General features: G+C 41.9%; 2 protein-coding genes across 3 annotated transcripts in view; both read right to left on the minus strand.

The window, feature by feature from the left end:
• Positions 1–5,819: 5,819 nt before the first annotated feature.
• The window catches only part of LOC113454679 (uncharacterized), a 16,327-nt gene continuing 6,399 nt past the window's right edge, over positions 5,820–15,747 (minus strand). Inside the window, exon 7 of one of the 2 annotated variants that reach the window (XM_087919245.1) lies at positions 5,820–9,014. In XM_087919245.1, the coding sequence (XP_087775371.1) occupies positions 7,241–9,014 (1,774 nt within the window). In that variant the 3' untranslated portion in view covers positions 5,820–7,240. Of the gene's footprint in view, positions 9,376–15,747 lie in introns of both variants that reach the window. The other variant, XM_087919244.1, reaches the window with a different exon arrangement.
• LOC148123601 (zinc finger protein 202-like) lies at positions 10,278–11,841 on the minus strand. Its single transcript, XM_087919248.1, has 3 exons — positions 11,385–11,841; positions 10,741–10,858; positions 10,278–10,624 (listed from the first exon to the last, which is right to left on the minus strand). Exons 1-3 carry the CDS (start codon positions 11,796–11,798, stop codon positions 10,452–10,454), a joined length of 705 nt encoding a protein of 234 aa, XP_087775374.1. The 5' UTR covers positions 11,799–11,841; the 3' UTR covers positions 10,278–10,451.

Raw genomic sequence — 15,747 nt, forward strand, 5'->3', positions numbered from 1 at the left:
ATATATTGAAGCTTAACTAAGAGTTGAATGGATAAAATTAAAAGATATAAAGGTGTCATACTCCAATTAGTAATTACAGGAGAAAATTTGTGTAATGAGAAAAGAAAATATGAAATTGAAACAGAACAGACAAAAGTATAAATATAATGATTTGAATTGATATGAGATACTTAAAATAAAATTGAGAAAATTAAGAAAGGAGAAAAACTATGTAGAAAATGTAAAACAGTAATAAGATATGGAATAGAACATAAAAGTGAGCATGAAATTGAGTTTGTGTCTGCATGAAGAAGTGTAACCCAGGACCATGCTATTTGCAAAAAAAGATGTTTTATTTGTATTATGTTTTTTTGTGTGTGAAAACCCAAATAAAATTTTCAAAAAAAAAGACATAAAGATCTCAAGTGCCTATATACAAATGCACAAAGTCTGAGGAACAGGGTGAACTCAAACTATGAATACATGAAGGTAGATATGATATAGTTGCAATAACAGAAACTAGGTGGGATGAAACCCATGAATGGAACATATTGGTAGAAGGATACAAACTGTTCAAAAAACAAACAAACCAGACCCCATAAAAGTGGAGGTAGAGTTGCACTGTATGTAAAGGGTGACTATATTGCTACAGAAATGCATGAAGCCAAAGATGAAAACCTCCGAGAATGCATGAAGGTCAATATAAAAGGAAAAAAGAAAGCTATGGCCATAGGTGTATATTATAGGCAACCCAATCAAGCAGAAAAAATAGATATCCTTTTTTCCAACCAACTAATAAACATATGCAGGAAACACACAACAATAGTAATGAGGGATTTCAATTATCCTGATAGAATTGGAAAACTAATTTTGCACCAAGTGAGAAATCAAATAAGTTCCGAACCAACCTAGCTGACAACTTTGTTGTCCAAAAGGTAGAGGATGGCACCAGAGGGACAGCCATACTGGACTTAATTCTTACAAACAGGGGAAGAAGTGATAGAGATAGTTGGACTGCAGGAACCTTGGGTGAGAGTGACCATGTCATACTAGAATTCAACGTAACATAAACACAAGCAATAGAACATAATGACATCAGAGTCTTGGATTTTAAAAGAGCAGATTTTAATAAACTCAGAGGGAACTTGGGAAAGATTCCATGGGTGAAAATCCTAAAGGGGAAAACAATTAAAGAATCTCAGGAAACTCTGAAAAGTACGATCATAGAAGCCCAGGCCAGCACAATACCATTGAGAAAGAAGAACAAGAAATCCAAGAAGAAACCATCATGGCTGCAGAAATATCTCTCTGGCAAATTGAAAGAAAAAAAGGATAAGTACAAAAAAATGAAAAGAAGGACATACAACTAAGGCAGAATATCAGCAGATAGCCCAGGGGTGGGATTCTACCAGTTCTTTTCTGCTTATTGATCTCTGGATGGGTATAAAACAGACAGAGCAACTCCACAAAGCATCCATACAAAGTCTTTTTTATAGGTTCATCAGGCATCCTTCTCAACTCACAGTTATGATGAGGTTCTTCTTAATGTCGAATCCTTTGCATATCTGCATTTTGGTGTAGAAAGATAATAAACTCTCATCCCCATGATGATTGAAGCAGCTGCCTGGTAATGGATTCAGGCATTGAGTGAGGGAGTGAGGGAGCCTCCCCCAACCCAACAAGGGTCAATTTAGTGACCAATCAGAATTATAGATGTGACCACAAGACATGGACTACATTTCCCAGGATACCTTAACTACATTTACCATGATGCATTCTCTTAAGGGAGCAGCTCTCAATTCCTAACTAACTATTCCAAATCCCATTAACCCTAAAGTGTCTTGACAGCACAGGTTCTGTCTACCTCTGTAGAACCAGTAGCTCTGAAGGCAGAGAACATAACGTAAAATCACTGAACCGGTAGTTACACCGGTCGGATCCCACCCCTGAGATAGCCAGAATCTGCAAAGACTAAGTCAGGAAAGCAAAGACTCAGAACAAACAAAGACTTGCAACAAAAGTCAAAGATAATAAGAAAAGTTTTTTCCAACATATAAATAACAAGAAAAAAATCAAGGAAACAGTCGGTCCACTAAAGAGAGAAGATGGCAAGGAAGTAACAGGCAATAGAGAGAAAGCAGAACTGCTTAACTCATTCTTTGCCTCTGTCTTCACGCAAAAAGAAACTATAGCTCAACCCACCCAAAACATAACTGTAAAAGACGGACCAGAAATAAAAGTTAAAATAAGCAAAAAAATAGTTAGAGAACACCTGTCTGATCTTGATGAAAAGAAATTTCTAGGGCCTGATGGATTACATCCCAGAATTTTAAAGGAGCTGGCAGAGGTCATCTCAGAACCACTGCACCATATTTTTCAAAAATCCTGGAGCACCGGGGATCTACCAGAGGACTGGAAAAGAGCTGATGTGGTTCCCATCCTCAAAAAAGGAAAAAAAAACAGACCCAGGAAACTATTGACCAATCAGCCTCACATCAGTACCCGGGAAGATACTGGAAAAGATAATAAAAAAACAGATCTGCCAACATCTAGAAACAAGTAAAGTAATAACTAGCAGTCAGCACGGGTTTGTTAAAAACAGATCATGCCAAATTAATCTTATTTTATTCTTCAACACAGTGACTAAATTAATAGATCAGCAAAATACTGTGGACATGATATGTTTAGATTTCAGCAAGGCATTCGATAAAGTAGACTACAACCTACTTCTTAGTAAGCTAGAAAAAAGTGGAATAGATAGCACCACCACTACATGGATTCGCAACTAGCCGGCAAAACGTACTCAACGAGTAGTCCTTAATGGGTCTTAAGTCTACATGGAGGGAAGTAAGCAGTAGGGTGCCACAAGGTTCCGTCTTAGGCCCAGTATTCTTCAATATTAGCAACATAGATGAGGGAATAGAAGGGGAACTCACCAAATTTGAAGATGATACTAAGCTGGCAGGAATAGGTAACACCCAAGAAGATAGGCTCAAGATCCAGATGGATCTTGACAGACTAGAACACTGGGTCATATCTAAGAAAATGAATTCAATGTAGGGAAAAGTAAAATCCTATACTTAGGCAAGAAAAACCAAAAGTGCACATATAGACTGGGTGAAACCAGGCTCAATAGCAGTAACTGTGAGAGGGATCTTGGAGTCTCACTGGACAACCAGCTAAATATGAGCCAGCAGTGTGCAGCAGCAGCCAAAAAAGCTAATGTAATCCTAAATTGCATTAACAGAGGGATCAAGTGAGGTACTGATACCATTCTATAAAGCCTTAGTAAGACCACACCTAGAGTACTGCGGCCAGTTTTGGTCACCACATTATAAAAAACATGTTGAGACCCTAGAAAAAGTGCGGAGAAGAGCAACCAGGATGATTAGGGGACTGGAGACTAAAACATATGAAGAACAGTTACAGGAACTAGGCATGGATAGTCTAGTGAAGAGAAGAACCAGGGGAGACATAGAGAGGAGGGGGTCAAGCTATTTTCTCAAGCATCTGAAGGCCAGACAAGGAATAATGGATGGAAACTGAACAAGGAGAGATATAACCGATAAATAAGGAGAAACTTTCTGACAGTGAGAACAATCAACCAATGGAATGGAATATCTTGCCCTCAGAAGCTATGGGAGCTTCATCACTTGAGGCCTTCAAGAAGAGATTGGACTGCCATTTGTCAGAAATGGTATAGGGTCTCTCACTTGGGTGGGGAGTTGGACTCGATGACCTACAATGTCCCTTCCAAATCTGATTACCTGTTAACTGTTAAGTGAATCTGGCTTCTCCCTTGGCTTTGCTTGTCAGAACGCAAAAAGTGATCACACAACCCTGGGACACTGCAATTGTCATAAATATGACTCACTTGTCAAGCATTTGAAGTTTCCTCAGGTGACCATGGGGATTCTGCAATGGTGATAAGTGTCACTTTTTTTCAGTGTTGTGTAACTTTGAACAATCGCTAAATGAACTTTTATAAACACTCCTTATAGTTATCAAAAATTTCAGGCAAGGACCATTTGAGTAATAATCTAAATTAATTGGAGTCCTTTTTAGATGTGCATCCATAAAATGCCTTTTCTAGTGCAAACCACAACAAGGTGGATCCATAACCCTCAAATATTCCCGGTATACATAAAAGAAAAGATACATTCATCAAGAATCATAACATACAACAATGATAGTCATAGGCAGGGGTGGGATTCTACCGGTTCAGCCCGGTTCTATAGAACCAGTTGTTACCATTACCATTAGTTCGGAGAACTGGTAAATAAGGCCTCTGGCTGGCCCTGCCCCTCCCCGCCCGCTTCTCCACTGCCTGCCCCTCAGTCCTTATCATGCATGCACGACATTTCACCCATGCGCAACACTGCTGCCTGCAGCCTGTTCTCGCATACCAGCCATTGCTGCCTGCCTTCCGCTGCAGCCCTGCCTTTATTGATCTTCCCTGGGTGAGTGAGGCTCTGCAAGCCCCGGTCGCCTTCCCCCCACCACTTGCCTTTTGCCACTGCCGCCTTTCCCCTCCCACTTGCACTTGCCCTTTGCTGCTGCCACCGGTCGCTTTTCCCCCCACTTGACTTCCGCCAAGGAACATGTGGAGAGGCTAGTATAGGATCCGGCCAGGTCAGCGGCTGCTTCTCTCACCTGCTGCTGCACAGCAGAAAGATTCCAAGTCTCCCCTCTCCTATTAGAAATGGCTCCGGGGCAACCAGAGAAGCAAGCCAGGTTGAATCCTGCTTCTCTCTGCCTGCCCATGAGCTGTAAAGAACACGTGGAGAGGCTTGTGTCAACAAGGCGCCCCTTCATTGAGTCCAGGACAGCTGACGGCAGCTGGGAGGAGCACAGCCTGGAAGCCCTGATGCTGCCAGAATCGCCATTGCGCCCTCGCTGCTGCTGCTGCATCCCACACCCCCTGCAGGTATGGTGGAGTGTGAGCCCCGGGACGGGTGACCAACCACCTCAACTGCTGCTCTGACTTTTTTTCGGTGCCAAGAGTGAAGGCAAGAGAGAGAGAGCAGCCCTCTTGGTACGGAGAAAAGTCGCGCGTCTCCCCATATTCCTCTCCATGAGGAGCACCTTTAAACTTAGCGTGCTTCACAAATGCAGAGGAGGTGATGAGGGTGCTCAAGGACAAAGCAACATGGGGAGATGCACAACTTTTCTCCATGCTGAGCTGCTCCGTCCGGCCAGGCATCCGCTCCCTGCTCTGCAGACCCGCTGCTGGCTTTAGGAGCGGTGCTGAGCCGAACCCTCACCCCGGGAGAAGCACCCACAAACCGGTGCTGTGCTCTTGGCCTCCGAATGGGGTAAGCCAGCCCTCTCCGTGGGGGAAACCCACAGCAACATGCGGGCAGAGGCAGCCCGGTGTGAGGCGGTGGCCCCGGGGTTGGACCTGAAGTTTGTCAGCCTTTAGGGAAAGCAGAGCTCTGGTTCCCGGTTCTGGCTGCTGCTTGGAAGGCTCGGGCCCTGAGCTACAGTAGCTCCCTGTCTCAGTGACGGAGGGTAGAGCGAGTGTACAGGGGGTTGTTTGTGCAGGAAGGGCCTTTGGGAAGATTTTGGTACGTCAGCCAGAGAAAGAAAGGGAAGATCTGCTAATAAAATGAGTCACTGGTCTGCCAAGGACATTGGGGGCCTGGAATGCATGCATCCGTTGAAAGTCTTTCTAATTTTTGTTTCTACAGCTGCAATTTTGGTTTCATTTTATCTTATGTCAATAAGCAAACACCTCGATCACTATTATGAACTTTATCCTTCTACTATGTGGTAGCTGGCAGTGGAAATGACTTGATAGCTTGTAATCAATTTTGACTTCTACATGGCCTGCATTTTCTACTACTTTGTGTAGATCAGGGGTCTCCAAATTTGGCAGCTTTAAGACTTGTGGGCTTCAACTCCGATAGCTGGCTGGAGAATTCTGGGAGTTGAAGTCCACAAGTCTTCAAGTTGCCAAGTTTCTGGACTTTTTCTGGACTAGATTATCAAGGAAGAGAGTAACACGCAGCAGATGCCGAGCAAAATTTAGTAATACTACAGATTGGCTGTTTACATTGAAATCAGGTGTAAGACAGTGATGGTAGCTAAATTATTGGGTAGTTTAGTTTGGTATTTATTTCAGTAGGCTGATTTTAGAAAGCTAAACAGGATCAGACCTGGTAAGTACCTGGCTGGGAAGCCAACACAAAATAGGGTGTGGGGAGGAATGGGGTTGGAAAGGAAAGAAGGAAGATGGGATAAGATACTTTTATTGTCATTTTTTAACTGTAATTACACTGACAAACATTAAAAGCGAAATATATATACATATCCATACAGATACATAACACACATATGTACATGTTACACAAAAAAATAATAATTGCCCATTATGAATACATAGCGGAAAGGAAGAGTATTGGATACATATACACAAATGTGTGTGAGAAAAACTACAAAGAAATAGGATTATAAAAAAACAGCTTCCAATCTTAGCAGTTATAGGTGAGAGAGAGAAAGAGAAATGAGAAACAGAGAGGGGAAGAAAGAGAAAGAGAGAGTGAGGGGGAGAAAGAAAGAGATACCAGTTTAAAAGAAAATAGAAAAATGCCACTTTGACTGTTTAAGGTTGCAGACCCCTGGGTTAGGCAAATACCATGGTTCTTAAGTGAACCTTGTGGTCATTAAGCAAACACTGGTTGTTAAACAAGTCCATTTTCACCAATGGGCATTTTTAACTGGAAACCTGAAGGAATTGTTGGAAATTGGCAAAAAAACATAGCAAACCTCAGTCACAAGACTGTGTGGGATGTTATTTTTAATTCATTAAAAAGAATTTTTAGAGATTTAAGACTACTGCTATAAGTAAAACTCTGTCCACATTCCTTGCATTGATATGGTTTCTCTCCTGTGTGGATCCTTTTGTGGGAATTAAGACTAATGCCACAAGCAAAGGTCTTTGCTGTTGCAGCGTCCCCATAGTCATCTGATCAAATTTCAGATGCTTGGCCACAGACCCATATTTATGAGAGTTGAAGTGTTCCCGGGACATGTGATCCCCTTTTGTGACTTTCAGACAAGCAAACTAAAAAGGAAAGCCAGATTCATTTCACCACAGACTAACTAATTTATCAAAAGCGATTCACATGGAGCAAAAAAAGGTCATAAAGTGGGGAAAACTCAGTAACTGTCTTACTTAGCAACAGAAATTTTGGGCTCAATCGCAGACATACACAGAGGACAACACAGATTTCTGTGAAACCACTTCTCACACTTCCCTTTATTGATATGGTTTTTTCCCTGTGTGGATCCTTTTATGTGTGGTAAGAGCGTATTTCCTACTAAAGCTCTTTCCACACTCCATGCATTGATATGCCTTCTCTCCTGTGTGGATCCTCTTGTGGCTATGAAGACTACTGCTATGAGTAAAGATCTTTCCACATTCCTCACATTGATATGGTTTCTCTTTCGTGTGAACCCTCTTGTGGTAATAAAGATTACTGCCACAAGTAAAGGTCTTTCCACACTCTATGCATTGATATGGTCTTTCCCCTGTGTGGGTCCTTTTATGGGCAGCAAGAGCACAATTCCACCTAAAGCCCTTTCCACATTCTACACATTTATGTGGCTTCTCTCCTGAGTGGATCTTTTTGTGGTAATGAAGATGTCTGCTGCAACTAAAGCTCTTTCCACACTCCATGCATTTATAAGGTCTTTCTCCTGTGTGACTCCTTTGATGTATCATAAGAGAATAATGAAAAGTGAACTTCTTTCCACATTCCACACATTTGTATGGCTTCTCTACTGTGTGGGTCCTCTTGTGGTTATAAAGATTACTGCTACAGGTGAAGCTCTTTCCACATTCCACACACTTATACGGCTTCTCTCCTGTGTGGATCCTCTTGTGGGATTTAAGACTACTGCTATAAGTAAAACTCTTTCCACATTCCATACATTTGTATGGCTTCTCTCCTGTGTGGATCCTCTTGTGGGCATTAAGACTACTACTAGAAGTGAAGCTGTTTCCACATTCCACACATTTATATGGCTTCTCTCCTAGGTGGATCTTCTTGTGGGCATTAAGACTATTGCTAGAAGTGAAGCTGTTTCCACACTCCATGCATTTATAAGGATTTTCTCCTTTGTGACTCCTTTGATGTCTTGCAAGAGAGTCATTATTAGAGAAGGTCTTTCCACACTCTGTGCACAGATATTTCCCTCCTGAGTGGATCCTTTTGTGGAGATTAAGAGTACTGCTATAAGTAAAACTCTGTCCACATTCCATACATTTGTATGGCTTCTGTCCTGTGTGAATCCTCTTGTGGGCATTAAGACTACTGCTAGAAGTGAAGCTGTTTCCACATTCCACACATTTATATGGTTTCTCTCCTGTGTGGATCCTTCTGTGGGCATTAAGACCACTGCTATCAGTAAAGCTCTTTCCACACTCCATGCATTTGTAGGGCTTCTCTCCTGTGTGGATCCTCTTGTGGGCATTAAGATTACTGCTACAACTAAAGCTCTTTCCACACTCCATGCATTTATAAGGTCTTTCTCCTTTGTGACTCCTTTGATGTATCATAAGAGAATAATGAAAAGTGAACTTCTTTCCACATTCCACACATTTGTATGGCTTCTCTCCTGTGTGGATCCTCTTGTGGTTATTAAGATTACTGCCAGAGGTGAAGCTCTTTCCACATTCCACACACTTATACGGCTTCTCTCCTGTGTGGGTCCTGTTGTGGGAATTAAGACTACTGCTGTAAGGAAAACTCTGTCCACATTCCATACATTTGAATGGCTTCTCTCCTGTGTGGATCCTCTTGTGGTCATTAAGACTACTGCTACAACTAAAGCTCTTTCCACACTCCATGCATTTGTAAGGTCTTCCTCCTTTGTGACTCCTTTGATGTCTTGTAAAAGAGACATTATTATAGAAGGTCTTTCCACACTCTGTGCACCGATATTGCTTCTCTCCTGTGTGGGTCCTGTTGTGGGTATTAAGACTACTGCTACAGGTAAAGCTCTTTCCACATTCCATGCATTTATAAGGTCTTTCTCTTTTGTGACTTCTTTGATGTCTTGTAAGAGAGTCATTATTATAGAAGGTCTTTCCACACTCCTTGCAGATATATAGTTTCTCTTCTGAATGTGTCTTTTTATGAGAAATACGATGATCGGTTTTTTTAAAGCTCTTTCCAGTTTCCATGCATTGATATGGTCTTTTTCCCTCATTGATGTTTCTATGGTTAGGAAGCCAACTGACCCGAGGAAAGCCTTTTTCAATTCCACTTTGTGATTGTTTTCTTTCATAACTGTTTGATTGCATCTGACCTGCAAATTTTCCCTTTTCCTTTTTCAGATGGATTGCATGGCGTTCCTCGTTGCAATTCTTATTCTCTTGCCCAATAAAGCCTTCAAAAAGAAAAATGAAAATGAAATGTAGCAAGAAAAGGGAACAATCAAAACTTTTCTTCTGAAATTCAGCCAAAGAATCATTCATATATTTTGGCTGCTTTGTAGGCAAACATGAAGATTCCAAACTATGATTTTAGCAAGGACCCAATTGCAAGTTTATCCCTACTGATCCTCATATAACAGGACTGGATTACATCACAATGAATCTAAGACACAACCCTGATCTAAGCTTTGACCTGGGACTATTTCATGGGGCCACAAAGTCCTGAAGTCCACTGGACACGGAATCAGGCTGGGTCAATTACATACCTACCAGCTTTCCAACTTCATTGGAAGTCTCATCCCCACTTGTCTGCAGAGCAGAATCTTTGTAAGCCAAGGGGAATTTCTGGGTGGCAACAGCTCCCTACCCTCAATTAGGCTGATGCCAAACTTGGTGCACAAGTGAGCACATCTGAGAGAAGGGAAATCTCACTCAGGACCTATCCAGTCTTGGTTGTAGCAGCTCAGGCCCATCGGGCAGGGAGGGGGGGTGTCCGCTGCTTTTATTATTATTTATGAAAAATAAAGGCCAGATATAAATAAATAAGTGGTTTTTCCCCAGAAATTACATTTAAGGCTCTCATCCCATACCTGCTCTGCTATCCTGAGCACAGACAGGGTTCTTATTTTTTTTTTTTTTTTTTTTGTTTTTTTTTTTTTTATTTTTTTTTTTTTTTTTTTTTTTAAAAAAAAAATATTTTTTTTTTATTAAAAAAACTTACATCAAAAAAAAAGGGGGGGGGGGGGGGGTGGTGAAAAAAAATTGGGTTTTTTTTTTTATTTTAAAATGTTTTTTATATCCCAAAGATGCTTTTGAAAAGGAAGAAAAGAGTATTTTTTTGTCATGGTCTGTGAGAATAACCCTGGAAGACAGAAGGAAGAGCCCCGATGCTGACAACAATCTGGTCGATGAAATCTGATGGTGAAGCAGGAGAAAAGGAGAAAGCGTCTCACAAAGAATCCCCTTAGAAGGGAGAAATAGGCTAGGCCGCCTATCAGTTTTGAATGACTTGATGTCAGATTCATATTGCTTACAAACAGCAATTTATTACAATAAACTCTAGAACAAAATGAAATCCATCCAAGATACATGGAGATTTTCCAATCTTTATCCTCCTTACCTGAAGTTGCGGTTCAGCCAACCCTTCAGCCCCACCACAAAGAGGAGGTGATTCTAAAATTTCCAAGGATAGTTTTCTACTCTCTGAAAGGGAAAAATGGTGGAAGCAGATTTGTTCTAAGGAGAGAGATTCCAATCAAGAGGAGCAAAAGAATCAGCTAAATGTTGAAGTCACATTATACAGAAAGAGCTTATCTTACCTGGCGTGCTTTCATTCCTTTGATCTTTGTGTAAAGTCTCCCTGAACAGCAGCTCTTGAGAAGATCTGAGTGAATCTTTCCTTCCCTTGGGATATTCAGTCAAAGTTTCCAAGGATTTCTGGACATGACGTGACATGAGAAACAAAGAAAGAGCACTCAGGAATTATCATACTGAACCTTTAAACCAGCAGACTCCAATCTCTGCTTGCAAAACTGGAAACAGAATACAAGAATTGCCCCAAACACATCCCCTAGAACAGTGATGGCTAACCTTTACGTTGTTGCGTGCCTGCACCCATAATGCATGTGTGACCCCCTTGTGCTCCCCCACTTCCTGCGCATGTGCACGCATCTCCCACATGCGCCCTACCCCCCGCATATACACGCAGACACCCGCAAATCAGCTGGCTAGCGGGAGGCGCACGTGTATGCGCAATGGAACTAAGCTGGGGCGACAGCTTGCATGCCGCCAGAGATGGCTCTGCGTGCCACTTCCAGTATGCGTGCCATAGGTTCGCCATCACGGCCCTGGAAGAATGGAACAACTGTCCATAGGAGTTAATAATCCCACAAAATTCTACCAAAAAGCAATTGACAAATTCACAGAACTCCTCTTTAGAGATGCCATGATTAAATTCTCACACCTGCAACTCTTCTTGCAATTTCTCCTCCTCCTGGGTCAGCAAGAAGCCTTCAGCCAGGGCCACCGCCTGGGAACTGGTCTCCGCTCCACACTCCCGCACCCATTTCTCCATCTCTGGGGGAAGGATAGCCAGGAACTGCCCCAGGAGCACCAAGTCCAGCATCTCAGCCTTCGTGTGTCTTTCTGGCTGCAGCCATTGACAGCAAAGGTGGTGAAGCTGAGTGCAAACATCTCGGGGACTCTTCCCCCCCTGGAACTGCACTTTTCTGAAGTGACAGTATTGGATCTCTGAAGTGTTGGCTTCTTCTTCTTGGCTCTTCTGTCCAGGACTTGCCCCATTTTCCCCACAGCTCCAAGGCTGAGTAGCTGCAAGGCCTTTTCCAAAACCTGCATCTGCTGGGTGTTGTCCCTCCATCTTCTCTCTGGTCTCTAATCCGGATCCAAAATGGAGGGATGGATTTCACAAGAGGTCTAGCCAAATCTCCTAGGGTGATTTAGCCCTCTTCCCACAAAAGATAATCTGGACTCCAGAGGAACCAGGAAAGATTTCCACCTTAGATATCTGAAATGGAAAACACAGCGAGTTCAAAATGGTGACAAATCTGAATACTGAAGCAACCTCTTCCTCCTCCTACAAAAAAAAGGAAAGAAAGAAATCCAGCTGTATGTACAAGGAGGATTATTATTATTATCTTATTAGGAAGTCTGACTACTGCAGTAAATTCAGGATTGCCTTCTGGATCAGCTTCGAACAAGGACTGAAAATATTGGATAAATACATTTAGAAAAGTATCCGACTTCTAGTGTCTGTTTACTTAGTCTAATGATTTCAATGGCTGTTTGCAAAGTAAAAAACCTTTGCACAATCGGAATCACAAATCATAAACAGTGATTGAGATGAGAACCTCATCAACTTTCGGGCCCAAACTCCTGGGGCAGAATTAAGAAACCATCATCCTAGGCATACAGAACTAACATCTCAACAAATAAACCATCTATGCTTTAACTGTTTAACATGATGTGGAGCATTGTCTGGTGTGCTGGAAGAACCACTTGGTGGAAAAAGGCTGGAAACCAGGAAACCGAGTTCCAGTCCTTGCACAACTTCTATCCAACTTCTTGCACGGGGAGTTGCAGCCTTGCGTGCAAGGCCAGCAGGAGCGACTTCGGCAGGTCGCTTCTCTCAGCCTAGGAAAGAGGAGGGGAGAGAATCCCCTTCTGAAAACGGGGCCACGAAACATGCAGGAAGCTGTCAAGGAGTCAAAAGGCTGCTCGGAAAGTAGAAATCTCTGCTTTCCAAAGCTCCCCCGCCCCGCAGGGTTGGAGGGTAAACGCATCCCTCGCCTCTGCGGTCCTCATTCCCCCGCCCTCCGGAGCTTGGCTTCCTCCCCGGCCTGGCCCGTGCATGCACAGGGGCGGCAGGGGAACATGGGACCCGGGATCTCCCTTTCCCATCACTCCGAACCTGACGAACTTTGGCAGGTCGCCACGCTCGCCTCCAATAGCAACGTCTGGATCTCCATCCGTGTAAGGTTTCCCTGCAAACTCTTGGGACTTCTGGAGGAAACTCAGCTCGAGGCTCCCAGCGAAGGGGAGCCGGATCGGACACGGAAGAAAAGCCAGATTCGCTCCCAGCCTTTTCCGGGAAAAAGGAGGCATCACTTGGGACGGGGAGAGAACGAGGCGCATGCTCAGTTTCCTTCGAAAGCGGGAGGGGGAGGGGCGCTGCCCAGCTCTTCCAACGGCTACCGAGGGAGCCCCCTGGAGGATCCTGCGAGTGGTGCCAGAGGACGGGGGGGGACATCATATTCCATGCGGGACTGGGATGATGGGCATTGGAGTAGATTTAACCTAAGGATAGTTGAAGAAGAATGTGATACTTGTGTTTGATGTTTTGGAATATTTGAAAACAATCGATAAGAGGAATGGTAAAAGAGGGGGGGGGGTGTTGGAATTTTTAGGGAAAAAGGGAACGCGGAGATGGGTTGGGGTGGTTTATTTTTTTTGTTTTTTGTTTACTTAATTTTTTTTTTTATTTATATGGGGGTTGATTTTTTTTTTTTTTTTTTTTAATAAATTGGTTTTTTTTTGTTTTTTTTTTTTTTTTTGTTGTTTTTTTTTTATTTTTAGTTTTTTTTTTTTTTTTTTTTTGGGGTTTTTTTTTTTTTAAAAAAAAAAGGGGGGGGGAAAAGGGGGGGAATTATAAATACCTGGGGGGTTGGGGAAATTTATTTGTAGTTGTAAATTTAATTTAAATAAAGGGGTTCTGGGGGGGGGGGGGTGTTTAATAATTTGGGGGGGGGGGAAAAGATTTTAAAAGAGTTGTGGTCTTACTTCCCATGAAAGAATCTATACAGGAGGGAAAACCATATGAATGCATGGAGTGTGGAAAGAGCTTTGCAAGAAGTAAAACTCTATACTTGCCGTCGACGAATCAACATGCAGGAGAAACCATATCAATAAAGGAAGTATGGGAAGAGGTTCAATAGAAATACAGGGTTTTTTTACTGTTGTTGAATCCAAAATTCCTATTTCTAAGCAAGACAGTTGTTAAGTGAGTTGTGCTCCATTTTACAACTTTTGCCACATTAAGTGAATCACTGCAATAACATTATTATTATTGAATCTGGCTTTTCCATTGATTTTGCTTCTGACTCTGGTTGGAAGGTTACAAAAGGTGATCACGTGACCCCAGAACACTGCAACTGTCATAAATGTGAGTGACTTGTCAAACATCTTCATGTAAATCATGTGACCATGTTTCAACAGTCATAAGTATGGAAAATGATCGTAAGACACTTTTTTCAGTACCGTTCTAACTTCAAACAGTAGTAGACGAACTGTTCTAAGTTGAGGACTACCTGTCGGGGAATTCAACATAATTCAACCAAAAGCCATTGGAGAAGATCACATATATATCAACATATCATGTGAAAACAATTTCAGAATGATGAATTCCTCTAAAAAAAACCAGAATGAGAAATGAAATCTGTGTTCAACGACACATTTTGAAGCCAAAGTGGTGCAGTGGTTACAATGCAGTATTGGAAGCTAATTCCGCTGACTGCCAGGAGTTCGATTCTAACTGGCTCAAAGTTGATTGAACCTTCCGCTGTTCTGAGACCCAGAACAATGAGGTAAAATGAGGACCCAGATTGTTGGAGGCAATATGCTGATTCTGTAAACCATTTATGGAGTGTTGTAAAGCGCTATGAAGCAGTATATAAGTTTTAAGTGCTGTAGCAATTGCTATTTTGTCTTTCTATGATATGATGATAAGGAAATCTCTAAATTCAATTTAAATAAATTGGGTTTAATTGAAATTGTTTTTATTTCGAATGGAAGAACCATGGTGTTTGCCTAACCCAGGGGTCTGCAATCTTAAACAAAGTGGCATTTTTCTATTTTCTTTTAAACTGGTATCTCTTTCTTTCTCCCCCTCACTCTCTGTTTCTCTTTCTTCCTCTCTCTCTTTCTCATTTCTCTTTCTCTCTCTCACCTATAACTGCTAAGATTGGAAGCTGGTTTTTTATAATCCTATTTCTTTGCAGTTTTTTTCACACACATTTGTGTATATGTATCCAATACTCTTCCTTTCTGCTATCTATTCATAATGGGCAATGATTTTTTTTGTGCGTGTAACATGTACATATGTGTGTTACGTATCTGTATGGATATGTATATATATTTTGCTTTTAATGTTTTTCAGTGTAATTACAGTTTAAAAATGACAATAAAAGTTATCTTATCCCATCTTCCTTCTTTCCTTTCCAACCCCATTCCTCCCCACATCCTATTTTGTGTTGGCTTCCCAGCCAGGTACTTACCAGGTCTGATCCTGTTTAGCTTTCTCAAATCAGCCTACTGAAATAAATAACCAAACTAAACTACCCAATAATTTAGCTACCATCACTGTCTTACACCTGATTTCAATGTAAACAGCCAATCTGTAGTATTACTAAATTTTGCTAGGCATCTTCCTTGATAATCTAGTCCAGAAGAGGTCTCCAAACTTGGCAACTTTAAGACTTGTGGACTTCAACTCCCAGAATTATCCAGCCAGCTGTGGGAGTTGAAGGCCACAAGTCTTAAAGTTGCCAAATTTGGAGACCCCTGATCTACACAAAGTAGTAGAAAATGCAGGCCATGTAGAAGTCAAGATTGATTACAGGCTATCAAGTCATTTCCACTGCCAGCTACCACATAGTAGAAGGATAAGGTTCATAATAGTGATTGAGGTGTTTGCTTATTGACATAAGATAAAATGAAACCAAAATTGCAGCTGTAGAAACATAAATTAGAAAGACTTTCAACAGATGCATGCATTCCAGGCCCCCAATGTCCGTAGCAGACCAGTGACTCAT

Source organism: Pseudonaja textilis, unplaced genomic scaffold (genome assembly GCF_049901715.1).
Source record: "Pseudonaja textilis isolate UNSWEBS1 unplaced genomic scaffold, rPseTex1.2 PTEXSCF72, whole genome shotgun sequence".
In the NCBI taxonomy this organism is placed as follows: domain Eukaryota; kingdom Metazoa; phylum Chordata; class Lepidosauria; order Squamata; family Elapidae; genus Pseudonaja; species Pseudonaja textilis.